The 20,981-nt window shown below is 42.5% G+C and overlaps 1 protein-coding gene across 1 annotated transcript in view; it reads left to right on the top strand.

Annotated features, from left to right (window-relative positions):
* Nucleotides 1-20,981, top strand: part of LOC106592751 (synaptotagmin-7) — a 391,227-nt gene that overhangs the window by 241,977 nt on the left and 128,269 nt on the right. Inside the window, exon 3 of the mRNA XM_045705960.1 lies at nt 287-369. Within this exon, the coding sequence (XP_045561916.1) occupies nt 287-369 (83 nt within the window). The remainder of the gene's footprint in view (nt 1-286; nt 370-20,981) is intronic.

The following is a 20,981-nucleotide window of genomic DNA, read 5'->3' as shown; positions in this document are numbered from 1 at the left end:
CCTCCCTCTCTATCCCTTCCTCCCTCTCTATCCCTCCCTCTCCTCTCCTCTCCTCTCCTCTCCTCTCCTCTCCTCTCCTCTCCTCTCCTCTCCTCTCCTCTCCTCTCCTCTCCTCTCCTCTCCTCCCTCTATCCCTCCCTCCCTCTCTCTCCCTCCTCTCCTCTCCTCTCCTCTCCTCTCCTCTCCTCTCCTCTCCTCTCCTCTCCTCTCCTCTCCTCTCCTCTCCTCTCCTCTCCTCTCCTCTCCTCTCCTCTCCTCTCCTCTCCTCTCCTCTCTCTGGCTCAAGGGGAAGAGGAATAAGCCAGGACTGGAGGCGGCTGGTACTTCAGAGGCGGGTCGTGGGCGAGGAGGAGAGAAAAAAGCCATCAAGTAGGTCCCTCCCTGTAGGTTGCATAGGAACACCTGGGTAGTGGGGCCAATGAATAACCACAACATGCACTACCTTACCATTCTGTTGGGTTCAACCCTGAATTCCCCACATGAACACTATGGTAAAACTGGCAGCTGGTATTGGTATTAGCACTGGTAACTGGTAACTGGTAACTGGTATTGGTACTGGTACTAGTAACTGGTAACTGGTATTGGTACTGGTACTGGTAACTGGTATTGGTATTAGCACTGGTAACTGGTAACTGGTAACTGGTATTGGTACTGGTACTGGTAACTGGTAACTGGTATTGGTACTGGTACTGGTAACTGGTAACTGGCATTGGTATTGATACTGGTAACTGGCAACTGGTATTGGTATTGGTACTGGTAACTGGTAACTGGTATTGGTATTGGTATTGGTATTTGTACTGGTAACTGGTATTGGTATTGATATTGGTACTGGTATTGGTATTTGTACTGGTAACTGGTATTGGTATTGATATTGGTACTGGTAACTGGCAGCTGGTATTGATATTAGCACTGGTAACTGGTATTGATATTGGTACTGGTAACTGGTATTGGTATTGGTACTGGTAACTGGTATTGGTAATTAGTAACTGGTAACTGGTATTGGTATTGGTACTGGTAACTGGTATTGGTATTGGTACTGGTAACTGGTATCTGGTACTGGTAACTGGTATTGGTATTGGTACTGGTAACTGGTAACTGGTATTGGTAATTAGTAACTGGTAACTGGTATTGGTAATTAGTAACTGGTAACTGGTATCTGGTACTGGTAACTGGTAACTGGTATTGGTATTGGTACTGGTAACTGGTATTGGTAATTAGTAACTGGTAACTGGTAACTGGTAACTGGTAACTGGTAACTGGTATTGATATTGGTACTGGTAACTGGTATTGGTACTGGTAACTGGTATTGGTAATTAGTAACTGGTAACTGGTAACTGGTATTGGTACTGGTAACTGGTAACTGGTACTGGTAACTGGTAACTGGTATTGGTATTGGTACTGGTAACTGGTATTGGTAATTAGTAACTGGTAACTGGTAACTGGTATTGGTACTGGTAACTGGTAACTGGTACTAAGTTGTTCAGCTGAAAGTCCAAAACCAAGGGATGTGAGTTATGGAGAATATGATGGTCTAACAAAACTGTTTGATGACAGGGGTGACAGATCAAGGTAGTATTGCATTATGGGACAGTATGTAACCCTATTTGATTGCAGGGAACCTGGAAACCGACATTGTTTGTTTACCGTCATTTGAGTTAAATGTTGTTGTTGATATGTTGCTGAGAGACACAAACCAACCAGGTAGTTAAGATGCTCTTAATGTTCTGGGAGTGAAACGTTAATATATAATTTAATCACTATAGATTGGTGCTTCATTTATCTTCCTTGTGATTGGTCCTCCATTATCTTACCTGACTGTGCCAAGGAAGTGCTGTCGAGGAGATTGCATTACACTGGTTGTCATCTCCCCCCAGTAAGAGATCCTAGGAGGTAGTTTTCCTAAGTACAGCACGTCTACAACCAAGACATCGTTATTATGTTAGTTCTTAAATATATCTACCTCTTCCAATGTTAAGGTGTTTAGAATGGAGCTGGAGTATAGGTCACTTTAACTATAATGACGTAAGATTGTTATATGACGTCTAACATTATTATGGTAATTAAACATTAAAGTAGCCTTTTCGTTTGTGTTTTTAAAACGTTCAACGCAATCATTAAAAAAAAAATCTGAATATCAAATAATTTCCGGGTAACAATTAAGTACCTTACTGTGATTTGTTTTCAATTAAAATGGTCAAAAATAAACAGAAATTGCTTCTTAGCAAAGAGCTATTTCTCAAGCAAGAATGTTGCTAGGACTGTCTGGGGTGGTCTGAGTGGGGAGGGGAAAACAGAAAACTAGCTGTTATTGGCAGAGAGGTTTGGAACTCTCTTTCCTATTGGTCTATTAACTAATTTACCGCCTGGTGATGTCACCAAGCAGGTCAAAACTCCATCCCATCAAAAACAGGCTGAAATGTCAGGTGGTCTTTTCAAACAGCTCTTACACTAAAAGGGCATTATAGTAATTTTCACAATTTCACAGTATTATTCCAACCTCATAGTGTGGAAATATAAAACATAAGAAAATCAGATTTTTGACTGAACTGGGCCTTTAATACTGCTTTCCTTCATGCAGGCTGCTCTCAATCGAACTATAGTATTGAAATAATAACTATGGACATCATTACTATAACGTTGCATTTCTCAACACTGGGTTTTCATGATAATCTCCTCAGACCGTCTCTTCTATAACCAGCTCTAATACTCTCATGTTGTGATGTTGAATTTTAAATATCATTGCAACTCAAGCCGCAAGGATATGTTCCTTCGTTTGAATATGAGTGTTTGTTAACTAATTTAAAATCTCTCTCTTAAAATGTTTTCTTTCCTTACTGGTTTCAGGAGCTTTGATGGGTGTCTTTGTGGATTATATTATCATCTGACACTCTTCTTCTCCTCTCCTTCTTTTATCCTTCTTTCATTCTCTTCTTCCTAACTCCCTCTCTCTCTCTCCTGTCGCTGTGGAACTGGCTCCTAATGCTGTGTGATGTTACTGACTACATCAGTGGAGAACTGTCTCTACTATGTGATGTTACTGAACTGTCTGTGATTCCTGTTATTAAACCATTTCTATTTTCCTGTCTGTGTTTTTTCTGACCTGTCTGTACTGCTGTCTGTACTGCTGTCTGTACTGCTGTCTGTACTGGTCTGTACTGCTGTCTGTACTGGTCTGTACTGCTGTCTGTACTGGTCTGTACTGCTGTCTGTACTGGTCTGTACTGCTGTCTGTACTGGTCTGTACTGCTGTCTGGCGTAATTCTCTCATCATGTTTTCTCTCTTTCTTAGTCCTTCAGCTGAAGGATGTGGTGCTTCGGACTTCTTAACCTCATCTTGATTTGTTTGAAATGTTCTTTATCAGTGTGCTGTTATATACATGACAATGTGTCATTTTGTCTCTCTGTCACTCTCTCTCTCTCTGTCTCTCTCTCTCTCAATTCAATTCAATTCAATTTGCTTTATTGGCATGACGTAACAATGTACATATTGCCAAAGCTTATTTTGGATATTTACAATTTAAAAATAAATCAAAATGAGAATCAAAATTGTCAACGGGACAACAGTAACAACAATAACCACAGGTCAAAATAACCATACATTCAACAATAACAATAAGCATACAGTAGAGGACATGTGCAGGTTGATTTGTCTGTCAGACACTGTCCCTCATCTTATGGCAGGCAGCAATGTAGTGCGCTGCCAACACACAGCTCTCTGCGTCCTCCCCCAACAGGACGGGTAGCCTATCCTCATCAGAGAGGTCTTTGAAACCTTGAATAAGGGTTTCAAATTTGGGGAAATGACACTCTCTAATTGTTTTATATTTTGTACATTTTGTCAGGAAATGCAGCTCTGTCTCAGGTTCTGCTGTGGTGCAGTGGTTGCACAGCCTTTCTTCTACAGGGAGCCAGGTTTTCCTGTGTCTACCCTTCTCAATTGCAAGGCTGTTCTCACTGAGCCTGTACTTTGTCAAGGTTTTTCTAAGGTTTTGATCAGTAACCATGGTCAAATATTTAGCCATGGTGTACTGTCGATTTAGGGCCAGATAGCACTGCATTTTCCTTTGTGTTTGTGTGTGTTTCCCAATAAGCAATGTAGTTTTGTTTTGACTGTGTTGTAATTTGGTTTATTCTGATTGATTGGATGTTCTGGTCCTGAGGCTTCAGTGTGTTAGTAGAACAGGTTTGTGAACTCAGCCCCAGGACCAGCTGGACGAGGGGACTCTCTTTCTCTATGTCTCTCTCTCTCTCTTTCTGCTCTCTCTCGCTCTCTCTCTGCTCTCTCTCTTTCTGCTCTCTCTGCTCTCTCTCTTTCTGCTCTCTCTCTCTCTCTCTCTCTCTCTCTCTGTCTCTCTGTCTGTCTATCTCTCTCTGTCTATCTCTCTCTGTCTCTCACTCTCTGTGTCTCACTGTCTCTCTCTCTGCTCTCTGCTCTCTGCTCTCTCTCTCTCTCTCTCTGTCTCTCTCTGTCTCTGATTCTGTCTGTCTGTCTGTCTGTCTGTCTGTCTGTCTGTCTGTCTGTCTGTCTGTCTGTCTGTCTGTCTGTCTGTCTGTCTGTCTGTCTGTCTGTCTGTCTGTCTGTCTGTCTGTCTGTCTGTCTGTCTGTCTGTCTGTCACTCTCTCTATCTCTCTCTGTCTCACTCTCTCTCTCTCGTTCTCTCTCGTTCTCTGGCTCTCTCGCACTCTCAGCCTCAGCAGCCTTAAAAATAACCATAATGAATGTACTGTGTTGTATAGGCTTGCCTTTTCCCCCCAGCCCTCCCCTGATACATGTATTTTTAAACTGAAACCTCTTTGATAATTGGACCAAATCAGACATAAAATACCCTTCCACCTGCAGCTTCTAGAACCCCCTTTAGAATCCACCTTTAGATCCCCCTTTTAGAATCCCCTTTAGAATCCACCTTTAGATCCCTATTCTAGAACCCCTTCTAGAACCCCCTTTAGAATCCACCTTTAGATCCCCCTTTTAGAACCCCCTTTAGAATCCACCTTTAGATCCCTATTCTAGAACCCCTTCTAGAACCCCCTTTAGAATCCACCTTTAGATCCCCCTTCTAGAACCCCCTTTAGATCCCCCATTTAGAACCCCCTCTAAACCAAACCAAGGTCCTTCATCCATTCTGAAAGAAGGATCTCTTCTCCTCCTCCTCCAAATTTTTCTCCATCTCAGCCCGTCCCTCCCCAACACATACACACACACACATACTTCCCCCGTTCCTCTGTCCATATGCTTGGTGGCCTGGCTGTTTGCCTGGTACGTTGTGTTGCTCTGACCTGTCCTGTCTCTCTCTCTGCCTCTCGGCTCTGCCTCACAGCGATCTAGACAGAGACTGTTGGAATAACAATGACAGCAGCAGCTCAGTACAGGGGAGGAGGTGGAGCTCCTATCCATCCAAGGAGTTCCTACTAAACATTTCTCCCTATGCCCCACACGGAGATCAACGCCTCAAGTGAGTCTTAGTGAAAGGCTGGTAAGAGAGAGACCCTCCCCCTGAGCAGGGCTGTAGAGAGACAGGGGTAGTACCTTTCTTTTCCTCTCCTTTCCTTTCCTTTCCTTTCTTTTCCTTTCTTTTCCTTTCCTTTCCTTTCTTTTCCTCTCCTTTCCTTTCCTTTCTTTTACTTTCTTTTCCTTTCCTTTCCTTTCTTTTCCTCTCCTTTCCTTTCCTTTCTTTTCCTTTCCTTTCCTTTCTTTTCCTTTCCTTTCCTCTCCTTTCCTTTCTTTTCCTTTCCTTTCTTTTCCTTTCCTTTCCTTTCCTCTCCTTTCCTTTCTTTTCCTTTCCTTTCTTTTCCTTTCCTTTCCTTTCTTTTCCTTTCCTTTCCTTTCTTTTCCTTTCCTTTCCTCTCCTTTCCTTTCCTTTCTTTTCCTCTCCTTTCCTTTCTTTTCCTTTCCTTTCTTTTCCTTTCCTTTCTTTTCCTTTCCTTTCCTTTATTTTCCTTTCCATTCCTTTCTTTTCCTTTCCTTTCCTTTCCTTTCTTTTCCTTTCCTTTCTTTTCCTTTCCTTTCTTTTCCTTTCCTTTCCTTTCTTTTCCTCTCCTTTCCTTTCTTTTCTTTTCCTTTCTTTTCCTTTCCTTTCCTTTCCTTTCCTTTCCTTTCCTTTCTTTTCCTTTCCTTTATTTTCCTTTCTTTTCCTCTCCTTTCTTTTCCTTTCCTTTATTTTCCTTTCTTTTCCTCTCCTTTCCTTTATTTTCCTTTCCATTCCTTTATTTTCCTTTCCTTTCCATTCCTTTATTTTCCTTTCCATTCCATTCCTTTCTTTTCCTTTCCTTTCCTTTCCTTTCTTTTCCTGTCCTTGTTATTAAAAAACAACCCCCAGTCACAACATACGGACTTGTAACTGACATATTATAACCACAGACACATATTGTGCATATATATAACTGACATTAACCACAGACACACATAGTCCATATATATAACTGACATAATTCTACCCTGTTCGGTCTGTTCAGAAAGTAACATGTATGTTAAAACGATGCCCCTAACTCCACACAGCCCTGCAAGACTAACTAGCTCCTCCCCCTTCCACCTCTCTAACCTATCACTTCTCTCCCATGGGGCGTAACTCCTCCCCCTTTAACATATCTAACCTATCATGTTTCTCCCATGAGGCGTAACCCCTCCCCTTTAACATATCTATCCTTTCACCTCTATCCCATGGGGTGTAACTCCTCCCCCTTTAACATATCTAACCTACCACTTATCTCCAATGGGGCATAACTCCTCCCACCTCTCTAACCTATCACCTCTCTCTAATAGGGCGTAACTCCTCCCCCTATAACCTCTCTAACCTATCACATCTCCATGGAGACGGACAAAACTCTCTCTCTCTCTCTCTCTCTCTCTCTCTCTCTCTCTCTCTCTCTCTCTCTCTCTCTCTCCCCTGTTTCCAAAATAACACCTTTGCTGTACACACCTTAATAACCTCCAACATCTCTGTTCCTCCCTCGTTTTCTCCGTCCTCTCCCTGTGTAATGTGACCAGAGCTGGGTGGGTTCAGATACTATTTCAAATTGTGCGTTAATCGTTAAGCATTTCCCTAATGTCCTGGAAGTATTTCAAAATGATCTAAAATAGTGCTTGAACCCAGGTCTCGAAGTGAAGTGATCCTAACCCTCAGTGTTGGGAGGATTGACAGTTACACGTGGTTATCATGTGGTTCTGATGTTCAGTTGTGGCTCTACCTGTTGTTTGGCTGACTGTGTTATAGTACAGTATAGTATAGTGTGTTATTTATTTTATGGATCTTCACACCAACCAAACCAACCTCAAACGGTATACAGTTGAAGTCGGAAGTTTACATACACCTTAGCCAAATACAAACTCAGGTTTTCACAATTCCTGACATTTAATCCTAGTAAAAATTCCCTGTCTTAGGTCAGTTAGGATCACCACTTTATTGTAAGAATGTGAAATGTCAAAATAATAGTAGAGAGAATGATTTATTTCAGCTTTTATTTCTTTCATCACACACCCAGTGGGTCAGAAGTTTACATACAGACAATTAGTATTTGGTAGCATTGCCTTTAAATTGTTTAACCTGGGTCAAACATTTTGGGTAGCGTTCCACAAGCTTCCCACAATAAGTTGGGTGAATTTTGGCCCATTCCTTCTGACAGATGGTGTAACTGAGTCAGGTTTGTAGACCTCCTTGCTCGCACACGCTTTTTCAGTTCTGCCCACACATTTTCTATAGGATTGAGGTCAGAGCTTTGTGATGGCCACTCCAATACCTTGACTTTGTTGTCCTTAAGCCATTTTGCCACAACTTTGGAAGTATGCTTGGGGTCATTGTTCATGTGGAAAACCCTTTTGCGACCAAGCTTTAACTTCCTGATTGATGTCTTGAGATGTTGCTTCAATATATCCACGTAATTTTCCTTCCTCATGATGCGATTTATTTTGTGAAGTGCACCAGTTCCTCCTGCAACAAAGCACCTCCACAACATGATGCTGCCACCCCCGTGCTTCATGGTTGGGATGGTGTTCTTCGGCTTGCAAGCCTCCCCCTTTTTCCTCTAAACATAATGATGGTCATTATGGCCAAACAGTTCTATTTTTGTTTCATCAGACCAGAGGACATTTATCCAAAAAGTATGATATTTGTCCCCATGTGCAGTTGCAAACCGTAGTCTGGCTTTTTTATGGTGGTTTTGGAGCAGTGGCTTTTTTGCTGAGCAGCGTTTATGGTTATCTCGATATAGGACTTGTTTTACTGTGGATATAGATACTTTTGTACCTGTTTCCTCCAGCATCTTCACAAGGTCCTTTGCTGTTGTTCTGGGATTTGATTTGCACCTTTCGCGCGAAAGTACGTTCATCTCTAGGAGACAGAACGCGTCTCCTTCCTGAGCGGTATGACTGCTGCGTCGTCCCATGGTGTTTATACTTGCGTACTATTGTTTGTACAGATGAACGTGGTACCTTCAGCCGCTTGGAAATTTCTCCCAAGGATGAACCAGACTTGTGGAGGTCTACAATTTTTTTTCTGAGGTCTTGGCTGATTTCTTTTGATTTTCCCATGATGTCAAGCAAAGAGGCACTGAGTTTGAAGGACGGCCTTGAAATACATCCACAGGTACACCTCCAATTGACTCAAATTATGTCAATTAGCCTAACAGAAGCCTCTGAAGCCAGTACACAATTTTCTGCAATTTTCCAAGCTGTTTAAAGGCACACTCAGTGTATGTAAACTTCTGACCCACTGGAATTGTGACACAGTGAATTATAGGTGAAATAATCTGTCTGTAAACAATTGTTGGAAAAATGACTTGTGTCATGCACAAAGTAGATGTCCTAACCGACTTGCCAAAACTAAAGTTTGTTAACAATACATTTGTGGAGTGGTTAAAAAATGTGTTTTAATGACTCCAACCTAACTGTATGTAAACTTCTGACTTCAACTCTATATCTACAGTGCCGTCAGAAAGTATTCATGCCCCTTGACTTTTTCCATGTTTTGTTGTGTTCTCACCCATCTACACACAATACCCCCTAACGACAAAGTGAAAGCTTTTTCAAATTTTAACATGAAGTCCAAGGAACTGTCCGTAGATCTCCGAGAATTGATATAGTGCTGTATATTTATTTAGTGTTTATATAGTGTTTATATAGTATCAATATAGTGTTTATTTAGTATTAATATAGTATTTATTTAGTGTTTATTTAGTGTTTATACGGTGTTTATATAGCGCTGTATGTTTATATAGTGTTCATATAGTGTTTATATAGTGTTTATGTAGTGTTTATATAGTGCTGTATGTTTATATAGTGTTTTATATACTGTAGTGTTCATATAGTGTTTATATAGTGTTTATATACTGTAGTGTTCATATAGTGTTTATATAGTGTTGTATGTTCATATAGTGTTTATGTAGTTTTTATATTGTGTTTATATAGTGTTTATAGAGTTTTTATATACTATAGTGGTTATATAGAGTTTATATAGTGTTTATGTAGTGCTTATATAGTGTAGTATGTTTATATAGTGTTCATGTAGTGTTATATTTATATGTGCTGTCAGAGCACCTCACAGATCACTGCACCTGTGTTTATCTATAAATAGCCCATCTATAAATAGCCCAAACAACTACCTCTTCCCCTACTGTATTTATTTATTTATTTATTTTGCTCCTTTTCGCCCCAGTATTTCTACTTTGCACACTCATCTACTGTCAAATCTACCATTCCAGTGTTTTAATTGCTATATTGTATTTACTTCGCCACCATGGCCTATTTATTGCCTTTACCTCCCTTATCTCACCTCATTTGCTCACATTGTATATAGACTTATTTTTCAACTGTATTATTGACTGTATGTTTGTTAATTCAATGTGTAACTCTGTGTTGTTGTATGTGTCGAACTGCTTTGCTTAAACTTGGCCAGGTCGCAGTTGTAAATGAGAACTTGTTCTCAACTTGCCTACCTGGTTAAATAAAGGTGAAAAAAAAATATATATATATATATATAGTGCTGTATGTTTATATAGTGTTTTATATAGTGTTTATATAGTGTTTATATACTGTAGTGTTCATATAGTGTTCATATAGTGTTCATATAGTGTTTATATAGTGTTATATAGTGTTTATATAGTGTTCATAAAGTGTTTATATAGCGCTGTATGTTCATATAGTGTTTATATAGGGTTTATATAGTGTTTATGTAGTGCTTATATAGTGTTTATATAGTGATGTATGTTCATATAGTGTTTATATAGTGTTTATGTAGTGCTTATATAGTGTTTATATAGTGTTTATATAGTGTTTATATAGTGCTGTATGTTCATATAGTGTTTATATAGTGCTGTATGTTCAAATAGTGTTTATATAGTGTTTATGTTGTGTTTATATAGTGTTTATATAGTGTTTATATAGTGTTTATATAGTGCTGTATGTTCATATAGTGTTTATATAGTGTTTATATAGTGTTTATGTAGTGCTGTATGTTCATATAGTGTTTATATAGGGCTGTATGTTCATATAGTGTTTATATAGTGTTTATATAGTGTTCATAAAGTGTTTATATAGTGTTTATATAGTGTTTATATAGTGTTTATATAGCGCTGTATGTTCATATAGTGTTTATATAGGGTTTATATAGTGTTTATATAGTGTTTATATAGTGTTTATATAGTGCTGTATGTTCATATAGTGTTTATATAGTGTTTATATAGTGCTGTATGTTCATATAGTGTTTATATAGTGTTTATATAGTGTTTATATAGTGCTGTATGTTCATATAGTGTTTATATAGTGTTTATATAGTGTTCATATAGTGTTTATATAGTGTTCATAAAGTGTTTATATAGCGCTGTATGTTCATATAGTGTTTATATAGGGTTTATATAGTGTTCATATAGTGTTTATATAGTGTTCATAAAGTGTTTATATAGCGCTGTATGTTCATATAGTGTTTATATAGGGTTTATATAGTGTTTATGTAGTGCTTATATAGTGTTTATATAGTGCTGTATGTTCATATAGTGTTTATATAGTGCTGTATGTTCATATAGTGTTTATATAGTGTTTATATAGTGTTTATATAGTGCTGTATGTTCATATAGTGTTTATATAGTGCTGTATGTTCAAATAGTGTTTATATAGTGTTTATATAGTGTTTTTATAGTGTTTATATAGTGTTCATATAGCGCTGTATGTTCATATAGTGTTTATATAGTTTTTATATAGTGTTTATATAGTGTTTATATAGTGTTTATATAGTGTTAATATAGTGCTGTATGTTCATATAGTATTTATATAGTGTTTATATAGTGTTTATGTAGTGCTGTATGTTCATATAGTGTTTATATAGTGTTTATATAGTGTTTATATAGTGTTTATATAGTGTTCATAAAGTGTTTATATAGTGCTGTATGTTCATATAGTGTTTATATAGGGTTTATATAGTGTTTATATAGTGTTTATATAGTGCTGTATGTTCATATAGTGTTTATATAGTGTTTATATAGTGCTGTATGTTCATATAGTGTTTATATAGTGTTTATATAGTGTTTATATAGTGCTGTATGTTCATATAGTGTTTATATAGTGTTTATATAGTGTTTATATAGTGCTGTATGTTCATATAGTGTTTATATAGTGTTTATATAGTGTTTATATAGTGCTGTATGTTTATATGGTGCTGTGTGTTGAGTCTTAACTCATTCACCAATGCTTTCCTTTAGCTACAGTAAATATGAAGAATTGAAGTGACCAATTGAACAGCTTCCTAAATTCCAGCCTGTAGCTTTAAGACAAGTAAGTAATTATTTTCTAAAAGGTTATGTTTAGTAGTGGCGTACCACCAACAACTAGAGCCCAAGCCAGGACATTCACAGCTTGAGCCTCCTTTGGGCACTGAGACATGGACGTCTTACAAATGGGTTTCTGTCTGGATCTGTTATGTAACAAACTCCATGATGACTGGCTGACTGACTGGCTGACTGGCTGGCTGGCTGGCTGACTGAGTTACTGGCTGACTGGCTGACTGGCTGACTGACTGACTTACTGGCTGGCTGAATGGCTGACTGACTGACTGACTGGCTGACTGGCTAACTGGCTGGCTGACACGCTGACTGACTGGCATACTGACTGACTGGCATACTGACTGACTGGCATACTGACTGGCTGACTGGTTGACTGGCTGGCTGACTGACTGACTGGCATACTGACTGGCTGACTGGCTGACTGGTTGACTGGCTGGCTGACTGGCTGACTGACATACTGACTGGCTGGCTGACTGGCTGGCTGGCTGACAGGCTGGCTGGCTGGCTGGCTGACTGGCAGGCTGACTGACTGGCATACTGACTGACTGGCATACTGACTGACTGGCATACTGACTGGCTGACTGGCTGACTGGTTGACTGGCTGGCTGACTGGCTGACTGACATACTGACTGGCTGACTGGCTGGCTGACTGGCTGGCTGGCTGGCTGGCTGGCTGGCTGACTGGCAGGCTGGCTGACTGACTGACTGGCAGGCTGGCTGGCTGACTGGCATACTGACTGACTGGCATACTGACTGACTGGCATACTGACTGGCTGACTGGTTGACTGGCTGGCTGACTGGCTGACTGACATACTGACTGGCTGACTGGCTGACTGGCTGGCTGGCTGACTGGCTGGCTGGCTGGCTGACTGGCAGGCTGGCTGACTGACTGACTGACTGACTGGCAGGCTGACTGACTGACTGGCTGACCAGCTGGCTGGCTGACTGGCTGGCATACTGGCAGACTGACTGGTTGACTGGCTGACTGGCTGACTGGTCATCTCAAACAGACCTGAGACTAGACTATCCCTGTACTCCATCCTATCTAGACCTGACCATCAAAGGGCCCAGTAGTAGGACTGTATTTTGTATCTGTTAAAAGCCTGGGGACATGAGGGACCAGTTGGATTAAGGAGGTGCTGGGTTTAGTTCTGTAGTAGATGGAAGGTGGTAGTGTATATTACTGTATAAAAGGCTGTACAATAGAAGGTGGTAGTGTATATTACTGTATAAAAGGCTGTACTATAGAAGGTGGTAGTGTATATTACTGTATAAAAGGCTGTACTATAGAAGGTGGTAGTGTATATTACTGTATAAAAGGCTGTACAATAGAAGGTGGTAGTGTATATTAGTGTATTAAAGGCTGTACTATAGAAGGTGGAAGTGTATATTACTGTATAAAAGGCTGTACAATAGAAGGTGGTAGTGTATATTACTGTATAAAAGGCTGTACTATAGAAGGTGGAAGTGTATATTACTGTATAAAAGGCTGTACAATAGAAGGTGGTACAAAACATGCAGTACAATACGTGGATGGGAACACTTGCTATATATCTTAGCACCATCACAGTTTGAGATTAGAAGTCATGTTTAGAAATCCTCTGTATCGTAGGAAAGACACGAGGGAGGCAATTCAATTCAAAAGCCCACAAACATAGTTGAGAATAACTCCGTAGGGCTCTGGTCAAAAGTAGTGCACTATGTAAGGAATAGGGTGCCAGCTCTGGTCAAAAGTAGTGCACTATACTATATAGGGAATAGGGTGCCAGCTCTGGTCAAAAGTAGTGCACTATACTATATAGGGAATAGGGTGCCAGCTCTGGTCAAAAGTAGTGCACTATACTATATAGGGAATAGGGTGCCGTTTTTGACGCTGACAACATGATGTGACTTGAGGAGAAAGACATGAGAGATGTGATATAAAATGATTTCCCTCTGGGTTCCACTGAGATCTGCAGCTTCCTGTCGTAGTGACACTGGGTCTAATGTATCACACACACACACATCACGACACATATGCCTACAACATAGGACTGTGTTGTGCCAAATGAGTGATAACTAACAATCAATCACATGCAACGTTATTTAGGATTGACTTGGTAACCGATGTTCAATACGTCAGATCATTAATCGATAAGTTAAACGTCTGTCCAGTCGTCAGTATGACCCTGGATCAATAATAATCACACACCTGTTGATGTGACATCAGGTTTCATTAGTTACATCAGACAGATTGGTATTTAGGGCTTGATATAGGGCTTGTTTCTCCTAAGTTTCGTCCCAATAATATCTCCTTCCTTCTGAAGTGTAGCACTCGTTCACTAGTTTCCCTACAAATGTAAAAGCACTGGATCAGTGTAGGCATGGGTTAAAGGGAGTTTCATATGCCCCGTCATGTCAGTTTACATCCCATGAAGGGAAGTGGACCGACTTCAAGACAAAGGAGAGGTGATTGTTACATTTTCAGTAGCAGGACTGCGTAGTCAGTCATCAGTAACTGGATCAGTATAGGATCAGTATAGGCGTCTGTTCATGATGTGGCGCAGCGGTCTAAGGCTCTGCATCTCAGTGCAAGAGGTGTTGCTACAGTCCCTGGTTCAAATCCAGGCTGTATCACATCCGGCCTGTGATTTGGAGTCCCATAGGGCGGCGCGCAATTGGTCCGGGGTAGGCAGTCCTTGTAAATAAGGATTTGTTCTAAACTGACTTGCCTAGTTAAATTAATAAAGGAGGTTCATATGCCCCGTCAGGTCAGTTTAGATCCATGAAGGGAAGTGGACCGACTTCAGGACAAAGGAGAGGTGATAGTTACTCTAAACTTATCAGGACTCAGTTAGCATAGTCAGTCATCAGTAACGTAGAAATGACTGGCAAAACACACCGAAGCGCTATAAACTTTGGTAAACAATGGACTGAAATGTTAAATGTAACGTTGTTTTGAGGTGCACGTCTTTGCAGGAACACGGTTCATATATGAATCGTCCGGTTGATTATTGCCTACTATCAAATCAATGTTCTTTCGATTACCGCAAAACTTTAAAACGCCTGTTTCAAATAAACGGCTGTTTCAAGTAAACGTCTGTCACGGTTGTCGTCGGGAATGGAGGACCAAAACGCAGCAGGAATGTGGATGCTCATCTTGTTCATTTATTTTAAATCAAGAGAACACCAAAATAACAAAATGAAGAACTCACGAACAACCAAACAGTCTTGTAAGGCTCACACAGGCAAAACAAGAAACAATCTCCCACAAACACTAAACCAAACACATACCCATCTATAGGACTCTCAATCAGAGGCAACGAGAAAACACCTGCCTCCAATTGAGAGTCCAACCCCAATAAACTAGACATAGAAATACAAAAGACTAGAGACCACATAGAAATACAAACCTAGAACATAACCCCAAAAACCCGGAAATAATAAATCAAACACCCTACTACATAAAACACCACCCCGAACCACATAAAACAAATAACCTCTGCCACGTCCTGACCAAACTACAATAACAAATAACCCTTATACTGGTCAGGACGTGACAGTACCCCCCCCCCCTAAAGGTGCAGACCCCGGATGCAGCTCATAAATAAAATAAAATAAAAATAAATGTAAAGAAAATCCCCCTAAACTAAAGCGAGGGAGGGTGGCTGCCGTCACCGACGGCACTTGTGCTACACCCCCCCCCCCAACCCACCTATACAGGTGGTGGTTCAGGCTCTGGCCTACTGTCCTCCAGAATGCAGACAGACTTGATCAGTTTCGGGCCGTAGGCAGACTCCCCTCGTTCCGGATCGTAGGCAGACCTCTTCCGTTCCACACTGTAGGCAGACTCATTTGAAACAGTTACTTATATTTAGTTCCGGATCGTCAATAGACTTACTCAGTTCCGGGTTGCTGATAGACTCCCTTGGTTCCGGGTCGCTGATAGACTCCCTCGGTTCCGGGTCGCTGATAGACTCCCTCGGTTCCGGGTCGCTGATAGACTCCCTCGGTTCCGGGTCGCTGATAGACTCCCTCTGTTCCGGGTCGCAGGCAGTCTCCCTCGGTTCCGGGTCGCAGGCAGACTCCCTCGGTTCCGGGTCGCTGATAGACTCCCTTGGTTCCGGGTCGCAGGCAGACTCCCTCGGTTCCGGGTCGCAGGCAGACTCCCTCGGTTCCGGGTCGCTGATAGACTCCCTCGGTTCCGGGTCGCAGGCAGTCTCCCTCGGTTCCGGGTCGCAGGCAGACTCCCTCGGTTCCGGGTCGCTGATAGACTCCCTTGGTTCCGGGTCGCAGGCAGACTCCCTCGGTTCCGGGTCGCAGGCAGACTCCCTCGGTTCCGGGTCGCTGATAGACTCCCTCGGTTCCGGGTCGCAGGCAGACTCCCTCGGTTCCGGACTGCACACTGGTGCCGGATACTCTGGACTGCACACTGGTGCCGGATACTCTGGACTGCACACTGGTGCCGGATACTCTGGACTGCACACTTGTGCCGAACTCTCGAGGCTGGGCTGACGCACTGGAAGCCTGATGCGTGGTACTGGTACTGGATGTGCCAGTCTGGGGACACGCACCTCAGGGCTAGTGCAGGGAGCGGGAACAGGTCGAGTCGGACTGGGTTGACGCACTAGAAGCATGATGCGTGGTGCTGGTACTGGAGGTATCAGCCTGGGAACACGCACCTCAGGGCTAGTGCGGGGAGCGGGAACAGGCCGAATCGGACTGGGCTGACGCACTGGAAGCCTGATGCGTGGTGCTGGTACTGGAGGTATCAGCCTGGGAACACGCACCTCAGGGCTAGTGCGGGGAGCGGGAACAGGCCGAGTCGGACTGGGTTGACGCACTGGACCGTAGAGGCGTACTGGCGGTCTCGAGTGCAGAACTGGCATCACTTTTACTGGCTGGATGCCCACTACCCCCTGGCAAATGCAGGGCGCTGGTATAGCGCGTACCGGCCTAAAAATACTTGGCCTTGCCACAGTACCCATTACCCCGAAGCACGAGACCTGTCCATTCACTGGTTGCCCAGAAAAGGTACAGGGATTTGGCCTGGGGCTCAAACCTCGCCCAGCCAAACTACCCATATGCCCCCCCAAAAAAATTATTGGGGCTGCCTCTCGGGCTTAAACGCCAGTCGTGTTCCTCGGTAGCGTTCCCAGTCTTCGCTCCATTTTCTCCATGGGTCCTCTCCGGCCATAATCTGTTCCCAGGTCCATTTCTCCCGTTGGTCCAACTCACATTCCCTTTGCTCCTTCCAGCGCTGCTTGGTCTGTTTGTGGTGGGAGATTCTGTCACGGTTGTCGTTGGGAAAAGCAGTGATACTAGCCAGAGCAGTGATACTATCCAGAGCAGTGATACTATCCAGAGCAGTGATACTAGCCAGAGCAGTGATACTATCCAGAGCAGTGATTCTATCCAGAGCAGTGATACTATCCAGAGCAGTGATACTAGCCAGAGCAGTGATTCTATCCAGAGCAGTGATACTAGCCAGAGCAGTGATACTAGCCAGAGCAGTGATACTATCCAGAGCAGTGATACTAGCCAGAGCAGTGATACTATCCAGAGCAGTGATACTATCCAGAGCAGTGATACTAGCCAGAGCAGTGATACTATCCAGAGCAGTGATTCTATCCAGAGCAGTGATACTATCCAGAGCAGTGATACTAGCCAGAGCAGTGATTCTATCCAGAGCAGTGATACTAGCCAGAGCAGTGATACTATCCAGAGCAGTGATACTAGCCAGAGCAGTGATACTAGCCAGAGCAGTGATACTATCCAGAGCAGTGATACTAGCCAGAGTAGTGATACTATCCAGAGCAGTGATACTAGCCAGAGCAGTGATACTATCCAGAGCAGTGATACTAGCCAGAGCAGTGATACTATCCAGAGCAGTGATACTAGCCAGAGCAGTGATTCTATCCAGAGCAGTGATATTATCCAGAGCAGTGATACTAGCCAGAGCAGTGATTCTATCCAGAGCAGTGATTCTAGCCAGAGCAGTGATACTAGCCAGAGCAGTGATACTAGCCAGAGCAGTGATACTAGCCAGAGCAGTGATACTAGCCAGAGCAGTGATACTAGCCAGAGCAGTGATTCTATCCAGAGCAGTGATACTAGCCAGAGCAGTGATACTAGCCAGAGCAGTGATACTAGCCAGAGCAGTGGTACTAGCCAGAGCAGTGATTCTATCCAGAGCAGTGATACTAGCCAGAGCAGTGATACTAGCCAGAGCAGTGATTCTATCCAGAGCAGTGATACTATCCAGAGCAGTGATACTAGCCAGAGCAGTGATTCTATCCAGAGCAGTGATTCTAGCCAGAGCAGTGATACTAGCCAGAGCAGTGATACTATCCAGAGCAGTGAAACTAGCCAGAGCAGTGATACTAGCCAGAGCAGTGATTCTATCCAGAGCAGTGATACTAGCCAGAGCAGTGATACTAGCCAGAGCAGTGATACTAGCCAGAGCAGTGATTCTATCCAGAGCAGTGATACTAGCCAGAGCAGTGATACTAGCCAGAGCAGTGATACTAGCCAGAGCAGTGATTCTATCCAGAGCAGTGATACTAGCCAGAGCAGTGATACTAGCCAGAGCAGTGATACTAGCCAGAGCAGTGGTACTAGCCAGAGCAGTGATTCTATCCAGAGCAGTGATACTAGCCAGAGCAGTGATACTAGCCAGAGCAGTGATTCTATCCAGAGCAGTGATACTATCCAGAGCAGTGGTACTAGCCAGAGCAGTGATTCTATCCAGAGCAGTGATACTAGCCAGAGCAGTGATACTAGCCAGAGCAGTGATTCTATCCAGAGCAGTGATACTATCCAGAGCAGTGATACTAGCCAGAGCAGTGATTCTATCCAGAGCAGTGATTCTAGCCAGAGCAGTGATACTAGCCAGAGCAGTGATACTAGCCAGAGCAGTGATACTATCCAGAGCAGTGAAACTAGCCAGAGCAGTGATACTAGCCAGAGCAGTGATTCTATCCAGAGCAGTGATACTAGCCAGAGCAGTGATACTAGCCAGAGCAGTGATACTAGCCAGAGCAGTGATTCTATCCAGAGCAGTGATACTAGCCAGAGCAGTGATACTATCCAGAGCAGTGATTCTATCCAGAGCAGTGATACTATCCAGAGCAGTGATACTAGCCAGAGCAGTGATTCTATCCAGAGCAGTGATACTAGCCAGAGCAGTGATACTATCCAGAGCAGTGATACTAGCCAGAGCAGTGATACTAGCCAGAGCAGTGATACTATCCAGAGCAGTGATACTAGCCAGAGCAGTGATACTAGCCAGAGCAGTGATACTATCCAGAGCAGTGATACTAGCCAGAGCAGTGATACTATCCAGAGCAGTGATACTAGCCAGAGCAGTGATACTATCCACAGCAGTGATACTAGCCAGAGCAGTGATTCTATCCAGAGCAGTGATACTATCCAGAGCAGTGATACTAGCCAGAGCAGTGATTCTAGCCAGAGCAGTGATACTATCCAGAGCAGTGATACTAGCCAGAGCAGTGATTCTATCCAGAGCAGTGATTCTATCCAGAGCATTGATACTAGCCAGAGCAGTGATTCTATCCAGAGCAGTGATTCTATCCAGATCAGTGATACTATCCAGAGCAGTGATACTAGCCAGAGCAGTGATTCTATCCAGAGCAGTGATACTAGCCAGAGCAGTGATTCTATCCAGAGCAGTGATTCTATCCAGAGCAGTGATACTATCCAGAGCAGTGATACTATCCAGAGCAGTGATACTAGCCAGAGCAGTGATACTATCCAGAGCAGTGATACTAGCCAGAGCAGTGATACTATCCAGAGCAGTGTTACTAGCCAGAGCAGTGATACTAGCCAGAGCAGTGATACTATCCAGAGCAGTGATACTAGCCAGAGCAGTGATACTATCCAGAGCAGTGATACTAGCCAGAGCAGTGATACTATCCAGAGCAGTGATACTATCCAGAGCAGTGATACTAGCCAGAGCAGTGATTCTAGCCAGAGCAGTGATACTAGCCAGAGCAGTGTGCAGGTTTCCTTTTTTTTCCTATTCAATTTATTCAACATGCACCTGCAACAAACATCGCTCAGATTTGCGAATGCCTTTTACATTTTTCAAGCTAGCAGTGATATATATTTGACTCCAGTAGTCCCTCAAGATGATCAGGGTGAAAGCAAAGGAGATCTTCGCCACTCCGAGTGACAGTCAGGCCTCTGAATTGTGCAGGCTGGTGTGACAAATTACCTGGAGCTCAATGGATTTTCAGTCATGCTACGCACTACTGTTGGTAGTAGCGCCCTGGCTCAAATAGAAGCCTGTCTCTAACAAGCACCAGTTGGGGTTCAGTGATTGAAGAACATAAACCCCTAGGCTATCAATTAAAGTTTTAACAGTATTCCTTACTTTGTTGTGTAGCACCCTTGGGTTAGAATCTAACATAGTGTGTCTGAAAACATCCTATTCCCTATTATGAGATGTGCACTTTAGGTGAACAGGATGCACAACCAATTCACCTCAATGATACAAACTGCCACAATTATAACCTCTAATTCACCTCAATGCTACAAACTACCACATCTATTTATTTTTTAAGTTAGTTAAAAACAAATTCTTATTTTTAATGACGGTCTAGGAACTGCCTTGTTCAGGGGGAGAACGACAGATTTTTACCTTGCCAGCTCAGGGATTTGATCTTGCAACCTTTCGGTTACTATTCCAACACTCTAATCACTAGGCTACCTGCCGGCATTGAGGTGTAGCCTCTAATGTATAACCTATAATTCACCTCAATGCTACAAACTACCACATATATAACCCCTTGTGTGTTGCCTTGTTGGTCATCTAGACATTATTATATTAGCCAACACTCTAATCCAGAGCGACTCACAGTACAGTGATTTACAGTACAGGGATTTACAGTACAGTGAGTGCATACAGTACAAGTCAAACGTTTGGACACACCTACTCAAGGGTTTTTCTTTATTTTTACTATTTTCTACATTTTAGAATAATAGTGAAGACATAACACATATGGAATCATTTAGTAACCAAAAAAAGTGTTAAACAAATCAAATATATTTTATATTTGAGATTCTTCAAAGTAGCCACCCTTTGCCTTGATGACAGCTTTGCACACACTTGGCATTCTCTCAACTAGCTTCATGAGGTAGTCACCTGGACTGCATTTCAATTAACAGGTGTGCCTTGTTAAAAGTTAATTTGTGCAATTCCTTTCCTTCTTAAT

This window comes from Salmo salar, chromosome ssa23 (genome assembly GCF_905237065.1).
Source record: "Salmo salar chromosome ssa23, Ssal_v3.1, whole genome shotgun sequence".
NCBI classification, from domain to species: domain Eukaryota; kingdom Metazoa; phylum Chordata; class Actinopteri; order Salmoniformes; family Salmonidae; genus Salmo; species Salmo salar.
The sequence above is the reverse complement of the archived record's forward strand: the minus strand, read 5'-3'. Positions and strand labels throughout refer to the sequence as shown.